At 37.1% G+C, this 10676-nt stretch overlaps 1 protein-coding gene across 3 annotated transcripts; it reads right to left on the bottom strand.

The window, feature by feature from the left end:
* Window positions 1–995: 995 nt before the first annotated feature.
* Window positions 996–10281, bottom strand: LOC101741940 (pyruvate kinase). 3 transcript variants are annotated; one of them, XM_021353296.3, is made up of 9 exons: window positions 10139–10281; window positions 9833–9965; window positions 8288–8511; window positions 6941–7270; window positions 4819–4965; window positions 4237–4338; window positions 3743–3988; window positions 2905–3055; window positions 996–1234 (listed from the first exon to the last, which is right to left on the bottom strand). In XM_021353296.3, exons 1-9 carry the CDS (start codon window positions 10175–10177, stop codon window positions 1047–1049), a joined length of 1560 nt encoding a protein of 519 aa, XP_021208971.1. In that variant the 5' UTR covers window positions 10178–10281; the 3' UTR covers window positions 996–1046. The 3 variants fall into 3 exon arrangements, with proteins under 3 accessions (XP_021208971.1, XP_004922942.1, XP_062526020.1); XM_004922885.4 differs by having other exon boundaries at window positions 2833–3055; XM_062670036.1 differs by lacking the exon at window positions 4819–4965 and having other exon boundaries at window positions 2833–3055.
* Between the last annotated feature and the right edge of the window lie 395 nt (window positions 10282–10676).

Raw genomic sequence — 10676 nt, forward strand, 5'->3', positions numbered from 1 at the left:
CGTGATGAGGCGGCGCAAGGTGGCTCCTATGCGCCACTCACGGTGTCTCCTGAGACGACGTCCTGCGGGATCTTCCCGGGGATTGGATCCCATCCTATTGTCAGGATGGGTACCGGCGACGGCGAGCCTGCGGCGCGCATTGTGCGGTACCGTAGGTTTCGTGGAGTCGGAGTGGTGGAGCTCGATGGGGTTTAGTCGGTAGTCGGTTTTGCGGGGCGGGTCCTGCGTGGTAGACGCCGCGCAGCGCCTCGCGCGCCTTTCTCAAGGCGTAGTCTCCCGGTAGGAATTGGAAGAAGAGGAGGACTTTGGTCTTCCTCTTCTCCCTCTTCTTCTCTGGAGGCGCCGGAGTCCGACATAACCCGGTCTATTACCCCTCTCGACCGGGTATCCGTAAATGGATTCCCCAGCGTTAAAAAAAAAAAAAAAAAAAAGGCGGGTACCAATTATTCTAATGACATACGTACTTAACAAATATTCACGATTGACCTCCACGGTGTAGGTAACATCGTGTAATAAAAATCAAACCAGAAAAATTTTAATTTGCGTAATTACTGGTGGTAGGATCTTTTGTGAATCCGCACGAGTAGGTACCACCACCCCGCCTATTTTCTGCCGTGAAGCAGCAATGTGTTTCGGTTTGAAGGGTAGGGCAGCCGTTGTAACTATACTGAGATCATAGAACTCATATTTCAAGGTGGTGGCGGCATTTACGTTATAGATGTCTATGGGCTCCAATAATCGCTTAACACCACGTGGGCTGTGAGCTCAATTACCCATCTAAGCAGTAAAAAAACTTCACTGTGCTACTGACTGACAAAACTCCACTAAAAAAGTCTGCTACTGCTGAGCGATTCGCCAAGAATTAGAAGAGAGGAAGAGAGAAAGAGATCAATATATCTAAGATGTCCTATTAAAATAAAATCCCTAGTGTCGACGTGTTACTGTTATCTATCATTCTCAGTGATGAGACTGCGATTCAAGAAAAGCACCGTATGTATGTAGTATAGGAAATTTAATTAAAAACGTATTACAAATAATAAAAATAATTAGACCACAGAACAATCAGCGGCTGCGTAAACTATCCTCATAGTGTTCGTATAGCCAGCTCCCTGCTTCCAACCGGAGACCACGACGATAGGATCGCCGACTCTCACGAAGCCCTGGTCCATCGCCCATTTGGTGCAAAAATTCACCCGGCATTCCAAATCTATTTGCCAGTCTGCGTCTGGGGCATCTGAAAGAAAATTAGTTTTATCTTCCAAACAACGCTGATGATCTTCGTTGAGAGTTAGGCCACGATGACGTCGGTTGCCATCAAAATTTAAAATTGAAATTATTGGGAGCGTTCTGTAGTAAAATAAAATGAGCATGTTGGGGAGGTAATGGACAGATCGACTGAGTAGTTCCAGAAGGCTGAAGGCGTATATCTTCGTCCTCTAATCAGTAGCAGTCCACCATTTTACTACATCCCATATCATCTGATATGGGATGTAATATAATCTCATTCATTTAATTTCATCCCAGTTGATTAATGTCTCAAATTAATCATCTTCATTTCATTTTACTCCATATTATTATTTTTCATAAAAATAAGAATCTATACTATAATAATAATAATATTATAAAGAGGAAAGATTTGTTTGTTTGTTTGTTTCGAATAGGCTCCGAAACTACTGGACCGATTTGAAAAATTCTTTTTCCATTAGAAGCCGACATTGTCCCTGATGAACATAGGCTACTTTTTTTAATAATTTTTTTTTTTCATGTGTGTTTTAATGTTTCCGAAGCGAAGCGAGGGCGGGTCGCTAGTATAAATTAAAATAAGACATGACTTAAAGGTCTTAAATAACAGGTCATAAAATCCCTTAAAAAAAGCAGTTATAATAGTCCAGCTTTATTATGTAGGGACGGAAATGTAGCATGACTGAGTGAGAGAGATAGGAGATGTCGTGTTAGGAGGTAAGAGAAACTGCGAATGAAGGGTTTCACAAATAGTTTTATTTTAAGCGCGAGAAGGAATGAAAAAAATGTGTATAATATATTTAATTAACTTTGCTATAATAAATACGGAATAAAATCAAGTTTGTGTGAAGCAATCAACTGTTTTATTGGCCCAAATCGATTTGAGGATCCCGCATGTATAATTACTATAAAGCTCTACCGATATTCGCTTGTAAAGTTATACCAATTCGTTCTCACGTGCTAGCTACTCTGTTATCTATTACGCGATAAGTTATAAATTTAAGTAATACTATTTTTAAGGTTTAATCTCGGATTTTTATTGTCATTGTATACGAATAGCTTATAGTTTTCATGGTCAAACACAACTAATTGAATGTTGTGCTAAGCACGAAACATGTGAAGTATTCATAAAATCAGAAACAACTTAATGACCATAAAAAATGCGTGATTACGCCGTAAGATTAGTTTTTTAATTATGTGTACGACTCGTGAAAATCGAGGTTAAGGCTAAAAAATTATTACACAACAATGATAGGTGGTAAGACGCTTACTGATGGTAGGACGTCTTATGAGTCTGCATGGGTAGGTACCTGGTGGTGCCTGGTGGTACCTACCCGTGCGGACTCAGGCTATTTCTGTCGTGAAGCAGTAAATCGTTTTAGTTTGAAGGGTGAGCGGGCCTCTGTACTGTAAAAAACTGCTGCATTTAATTAAAATATGTCTAGGGACTCCTGTACCTACTTAACACCAGGTGACCCGTAAGCTCTTACACTCATGTAAACAATAAAAAAATATGAAATTTGTAATTAAAAAAATTATGATACGCGTTCTCTTCCAAATGATTATTAAACGTGTTATGACTTTAAGTACCCTCAAAAATAAGCGGTATGATTCCTCTCCACAAGTGCAATTGTCTAGCTATAGCAGCGTATCTAGTTACACCTATAATGGGACATCTCGGTCCGTATTTAGATACAATTTGCGCCGATTTCCCGGTTGTGGTGACGACAATTATGGCGGCCGCTAATGACCGCTGCGCTGCCAGTACCGCGGCTAATCCAACACCGGTTGCTTGATCGCACGGGATCGGCGTCTGTGATAATCACAATAACAATTAATGACAAAAATGATTATGATTTAATGACAATAGTAAGTCTTTAGACGAAATTAGTAAGGTGGTGTCTTGTGTGTTTTTGTCATTAAGTTCAAGCAGTGCCAATGCAATTTAGATTTAAACGTTAGCAATCTTGAATTAGGTACTAGGTTTTGATAGCTTTTGCTTTTGTGGGCACTTTAGCGGGTTCGATACCCGCTAAAGTGTCCACAAAAGATTTTGAAAATATGTTATCGCGAGTTACAATTATTTCTGAACTCACTCATGTTACAGCTTTTCGTGAATCGTAGATATTAATACAATTAATTAGCTTCACGACTTAATCCCATGTTTTTTATTGCCTTTACATTTCGATCGAGACAACATTATTGAATCTAGGCGAATAGCACCTCAGTCTTTTGTGACCACGAAAACTGTAACGTATTTGAAACGGAAAGAACATAATGCCAATTTAACAAAAAAACATGACTTAAAACCGTAAAAGGAGTTTTAATCTTTTATGTGTTATATTTTAGATAATTTTGGATTTAGACGCGTAACAGTAAAGTTTGTGCCAAACAATTTTGATAAAGAGTCCAAATAATAAATTAATGACGAAATCTTTTTTGAAGTCATCTAAAGAAAAACTTAAAGGTCGACTTTTAAAACTGCTAATGTTCTATATACCTTATCGACAAAATCGTGAAAAATCTGCTTAGACCAGATGCAGGCTTCAGCTTCTTTACAGGCACTGGCTAAACAGGCAACAGTGTCGACTGGGTACAGACCGACCGCTGTTTCAGCAGATAATTCAAGAGTGTCGGCACCATCCAGAATGCAGTTCGCCACATCCAAAAGTTCCGCTCTTAGTGGTAATTTTTTGTATCTCATGCTGCTTAGGAGATGTGCGTTGACACAGACCGGAACGTTAGCCTGACGAAAATTTTATGTAAGAAGACGGAAATACTACATTCATGCGATAAATAATATCAGGGTTTTAGTAAGAAAGATTAACACGTTGGTCCCAGATAGATTAAGTTAGTTATCCAAATCTGGACTAGTGTTTAAATATATTTTTAATATTTAATATATTTTAGTTTTTTTTAATAAGGTCATGAAAATTCCAGTTTTCGATGAGAATCATGTTTGGTTGCTTAGCTCTTAGGTTTAGGATAGTTTACCTTATTCGCACGTGCAATCATATTCTTCTGAGCAATGACTAGCTTCTTCGGTGTTATATCAGAACCTAATTCCTGTCGAGTTATCATAATGCCATTCGCTGTCTGAAACATTAAATCAAACAGGTCAATGTGAATTTTATTGTTAGATGTGATGAATAAAACCGTGGTCACAAAGAGCAATGTTTTTTTATTTTATTTTTTTATTGCCCTTATAGGCAGACGAGCATACAGCCCACGGACTTCAGAAATGCCAGGGGCAGAGCCAAGCCGCTGCCTACCGCAATTAAAAAAAGTATTGTCAAAGCTCATAGATATTGGTTGTATTGAATGTTTTTTTTAACTTAAATGGCTGTACGAGTTCAAGGCTCACCTGGTGTTAAGTAATAACTGGAGCCCGTAGACATAAACAAAGTAAATGCCACCGCCTATCTTGAAACATGAGTCTTATTTCTATATACAACGGCTGCCCGACCTATTAAATGGGAAGCAGGAAATAGGCAGGGTGGTGGCACCTACCTACTACTGGGTAGGCAGGTTCGTGTAGAATCACAAAACACTTACACTACAAATAAATTAACTTACTAAAAGGATTTCATCGAAGTTTCGGAAGCCCTCTATTGTTTGAATGTTGGCAATTATAGCTATTTTCTTTCCTTTTACGCCCAAGAGGTCTTTGAGGTCCGCTATCGTATTTGGTGAATTGACAAAAGAAGCAACAATAATGTCGATCTGAAAATCATATTCGCAACGATCGATTTCACGGTGCTAATTCACACAATCCATCTTCCTCGGAGGTCAAACGTAAAGAAAATATTCTTCGCGAAAACGTCGCGGTCTAACGAAGAAAGATTGCCGTCCACGGAATAAATCTTGTCTTTCAATCCTTAACGTATTCTAACGAATGTAGGTAATAAAGAAATTTTATTTTTGGTATTGATTTGAGCGTATTGTTTGGCATGAATATATCCAAGTATCTCACAGTACGTAGTCAAACCAAAGTCAGCTGGTAAGTGCGAAATTCGAATATTTTTTATGTTACTGATCATTTTTTACACGATAACAAATATGTTTTCTGTATTTACTTAGGTATTCGCGAGCCGTAAAACTAATTACAACTACTTTTATCAACAACTGTCTAACGTTTATTATAAAGCCGGTAAAATTGTTCGGTAGACCAACAACCCGAATGTTATTGTTTATACCTATAAACGAGCGATTCTTGTATATATATAATCTGAATGTCGAAAACGACTCCAACGATTTTCATAAAATTTAGTATACAGGGGATTTTGGGGGCGATAAATCGATCTAGCTACGATTTATTTTCAGAAAATGTTGTTTTATTCGTGTTTTAAATAATCAACTCTTCTCGATATCTTAATTGAAGTTGAATAATTGAATAATTGAAGTTGTCGTGGCCTAAAGGATAAGAAGTCCGGTGCATTCGTATCGAGCGATGCACCGGTGTTCGAATCCCGCAGGCGGGTACCAATTTTTCTAATGAAATACGTACTTAACAAATGTTCACGATTGACTTCCACGGTGAAGGAATAACATCGTGTAATAAAAATCAAACCCGCAAAATTATAATTTGCGTAATTACTGGTGGTAGGACCTCTTGTGAGTCCGTACGGGTAGGTACCACCGTCCCGCCTATTTCTGCCGTGAAGCAGTAATGCGTTTCGGCTTGAAGGGTGGGGCAGCCGTTGTGACAATACTGAGACCTTAGAACTATATCTCAAGGTGTGTGGCGCATTTACGTTGTAGATGTCTATGGGCTCCAGTAACCACTTAACACCAGGTGGGCTGTGAGCTCGTCCACACATAAAAAGCAATAAAAAAAAAAAAAATCTATTGACAAATAATAATACTATTTTTCTTGATTGAGGACAACTAACCGCTTTAAAGACACAACAAGATGGCGTTATCAAAAAAAAAACCGAGCAAAACTCGGTCATCATCTAGTGTCCTTAGCGTGATTTAGGCGTCTGTCAAATCTTCAATTCAATTATAGCTACTGCTACACTCGGTTTCACTTCGCTACAACTAATTGAATATATTATATTTATACATATTGGCATAACATATAGTTCAACTGTTGTTACTACGTACGTAGTATGCGGGAAATCTTTCTTAAAGTACCAATAATAACCTCTAATGTTTTTTGTTCAACAAACGAAAAAATTATCACAAATATCTATGTTCTATTTTAATTACATCAAACTAAAATGATACTAATTGCTAATATAAATACGTTCTGTATTTGAAACGTCTCTGAAAACAACTACAGACACTATAATATATTTATATTTAAGTCGAATTGTATACGTTATAGGCTTCGAAGCGCATAAATGGTAGCAATCGGATCAAAATTAAACCAAAAATCGGCCGGAACAACTGGCTAGTAATCTTTTCAATTTCTTTTATTGCTTAGATGGGTGGACGAGTTCACAACCCACCTGGTGTTAAGTGGTTACTGGAGACCATAGACATCTACAACGTAAATGCGCCACCCACCTTAAGTTCTAAGATCTCAGTATAATTACTACGTCTGTCCCAGCCTTCAAACCGAAACGCATTGCTGCTTCACCGCAGAAATAGGCGAGGTGATGGTGCCTACCAGTGCAGACTCACAAGACGTCCTACCACCACACTAAATCTTCATTTATATGTTACTAAAATTGAGAATTTAATTTCGTGGTACCTGTTGATGAATCAACATGTCAATGTCGAGTTTGTCTTTCTCACTGAAGTTGGGCATTTCAAACACCACATTCGGCACGAAGACATCCTTGTAGGAACCCAACATTCCACCTCTTTCAATCTTACACGTGACTGTAGAGGTCGATATGATTTCGACTTTTAGCATTATAGTCTCATTGTCAATTAATACTAGATCCCCTTTTGTTATTTGATCCGCGAAATACATAAAGTCAACATAGATGGCGTATGTCGAGCATCTGTCTTTGTATGTCTCATCTGTAGTTAGTCTTATTACGTCACCTGTTTTTAATTCAACTGTTTCTCCATAGCTCTGAAAAAATTGGATTTTTTTATTGCTTAGACGGGTGGACGAACTCACAGCCCACCTGGTGTTAAGTGGTTACTGGAGCCCATATCTACATCTACAAGGTAAATGCCGCCACTCACGTTAAGATATGAGTTTTAAGGTCTCAGTATAATTACAACGGCTGCCCCACCCTTCAAACCGAAACGCATTACTGCTTCACGGCAGAAATAGGCGGGGTGGTGGTACCTACCCGTGCGTACTCACAAGAGGTCCTACCACCAGTCATTACACAAATTACAATTTTGCGGGTTTGATTTTTACTACGCGATGTTATTCCTTTAACGTGGAAGTCAATCGTGAACATTTGTTAAGTACGTATTTCATTAGAAAAATTGGTACCCGCCTGCGGGATTCGAACACCGTTGCATCGCTAGATACCAATGCACCAAATGTCTTATCTTTTAGGCCACGACGACTTATTATACTTTATGAGAAGAAGAAGAAATATTTTATAAGCAGCCGTCGAGGCACAGAGAGAAGCATTCTTTAAGTATTATCGATGATGAGTTGGCACTTAGTATACAATAGAGATCACATACGATGAAACCTTAAAACACACAATTAATTTGAAATAAGGACTATCCTGCTTTATAAACAATATAATAATTTTGAAGTAGAATAAAGCCAAGTATCGATCACTGCGGGTTTATTTAAGCCCCACCAAATTTTTATCTGATTTTTAATGACAAAAGAAAAACACAGTTTTCTTTAAAACGGACATCTGACGTCTTATTGTCATATGCTTTCCTAACGTAATTGCTGAATATTGATTACCATAAAATATCATTATAAATTATATAATTACCTAAAACGAAGTGTTCAGTGACAAATAAGGTTATACTGCTCCTCCTCGCGTCGTTTCCCTCTTTACTGAGGGCCGTGACTCCCCCGTTGCATCAGTTTCTCCCGTACGATTACCCTCCATATGCTGCGATCCTTAGCTTTAGCTTATAGGTTATACTAAATAAAGATTATACTAACATCGGCTATACTGCCTGTTCTTATCTTTTTACCAGCCAATCTTGCAGCTATGGCTAGTGGATAATTCTTTCCCATGTTAACACTGAAATTCTTGGCTGCTTGCCTTAGTAGTTTGATCATTTCAATATGTTCCTCTCTCGTCCCGTAGGACATATTCAGCATTGCAATGTTCATTCCCGCGGACATCATTTTCTCTAATGTGTCAACATCACTTGTTGATTTACCTAATGATGTTCAATTTGAAAAATACGTGTATTATACGTTATACTATACGCTACGGCCGCTTAATAAGTTAACAGGATGACAATAATGGAGATACAATTATCCATACTAGTGGCCTCGCAGTAATCGAGATTCGACTATAATTCATTGAAATTATAAGTTTAAACTTTATTATGGTTCTATTGTCGAATACTATTATATTTCGATAATATAATCACAGTATTCGCCAAAACTGCACTATAGATCAATAATATTAACGACAAACAATATTAATCTATTTTCAATTTGACCACAGACTTTAAACAATTAAAAAAGTTTCCCAATTGACAGTAAACTAAGAGTATATTTTTATGTATGTGTTGTATCAAATTTTTAATAAATGGTAGCGTGTGTAATGTTTTATTTATTGATTTAAAGTATCTTTTATGCATTATTTAAAAAAAATATTAGCATTGTGCACTACTTCTCTATATTTTCTATAAGTGTGAGAAATTTCATACTCCTCCGTTCGCGCAATTTTCGCAAAAAGGGGTACAAAGTTTTTGCTTTACGTATTAATATATCAATATTAATATAAGACGCTTCTGTTTGGTACATATCTGACGATTTTTTTTGGGGTAGATTTGTAAGTGAGATATACCCAATCTATTGTTTTGTGGTTTTCGGAGCTAATCGAAACAACGAGATTACTGCCATCTTAATTTGAGTCACAAGGTCATAATTTCAATTGTACTTAAAACAGCTGTCGTTCAAACTTCTTTTCAACAGAAATACGCTATCCATTCCGGCTTACAAAACGATCTACCACAAGTCAATAATTATAATTATACTAGCTGTACCCGTCCGCTTTGCTGGGCATTTAAAATTATCATTATTATTTCTCCCCCCCACAAAGATTCTCATCATTAACGGCCCCGCAACTAGTGTAGGGAGTCCAACACTCCTATAAATATGAGCCTATCCATTAAGTACATGTATTTTCTACATGCATACCAAGTTTCAAGTCAATCGGATGCATGGTTCAGTAGTTATAGCGGAACATCCGTAAAAACCACTGTAGATTTATATAGTAGTATAGATTTCAAAATGTAGCAATTTTTCGTAATCAAGACAAAGGTGAAGCTACATTTTGTATTTTGTTCAAAGTTAACGCGATTGGGATCGCGAGTACATATACCCGGCATAATATGCTGTATACACGTACGTATAAAGTAATTGAAAGAGAGAACACAGGCGAATTTTAGTTTTAATTTTTTGAAATCTGGTATCATAGAATTCGGTTTGGATTATGTGTTTAAATTACAGTGAGATTAATGTAAATACCCATATTAGCTATTATTCCAGTTAGGCGCTGACATCCCGCTGGTGCCTTGATATCTAAATTTAAGAGATGATCAAGAGGGGTGAAAGCTTGCGCTGCACTCAATTGCTGTCCAGGAATTTCCATGGCATTATACTGAAAAAATAAATCCAAAAATATCCTATAATCTACCTTAAGTAGAACAAGTTAAGGTCTTTATAGCTTGTTTCTTAAAAGAACAAAGAATCCTGGTTGGTTTCCTTATGTCTTAATTCGCATTATTTATGAACATTTGATATTGTATGTATCTTATAAGTTTTCAAATTTACTTTTTCTAGTTTCACATCGAACTCTGTAGGCCAAACCATTATTTTGGTTTACCGAATTAATTAAATAATACTACAAATATGTACATATATCCAGAAATAATTTTTCTGTCATTCCATCAAATGACGTATATTAAGAATGTCATTCCCATAAAAAACGAATCGCGATGTCTGAAAACTTAATTGACATATTCTATCTGCACAAATAGAATTTAATTCAGCCAAGGTATGTGTGTTTTAAATTAAAAAAACAACAACACCATTACGTATATTAATCGCTAATTTATTGTTTCTATCCTAATTTTACGTAAATACAGGATCAACGTTGTTTTTGTTTAACAAAAGTCAGGTGAATTACAAAACCGGGAAAGGAATCCCGATCAGGGTAAGCTGAATGATAAACAAGCGACGCAGCTGTCGCTAACAACACCGACAGAAATAAATAAAGCCCACGAAAAATAAACAAAAACGAGTTTTATTTGTGGGAAAACCATTAGGGGATCACAACGACGTTGGCGAAAAAGATAAACGGAAAAATAGG

Source organism: Bombyx mori, chromosome 9 (assembly GCF_030269925.1).
Source record: "Bombyx mori chromosome 9, ASM3026992v2".
Taxonomy (NCBI): Eukaryota; Metazoa; Arthropoda; class Insecta; order Lepidoptera; family Bombycidae; genus Bombyx; species Bombyx mori.

Bases quoted from the DNA above. Each gene is read 5' to 3' on its own strand.
- LOC101741940 (XM_004922885.4), bottom strand. From the start codon at position 10,177: ATGGTTTGGCCTACAGAGTTCGATGTGAAACTAGAAAAA. The intron at 7,271-8,287 runs GTTAGTATAATC...CAATTTTTTCAG, and splicing joins GAACAGGCAGTATAGCCGAT to AGCTATGGAGAAACAGTTGA. The intron at 3,056-3,742 runs GTATATAGAACA...TGATTATCACAG, and splicing joins TTCACGATTTTGTCGATAAG to ACGCCGATCCCGTGCGATCA.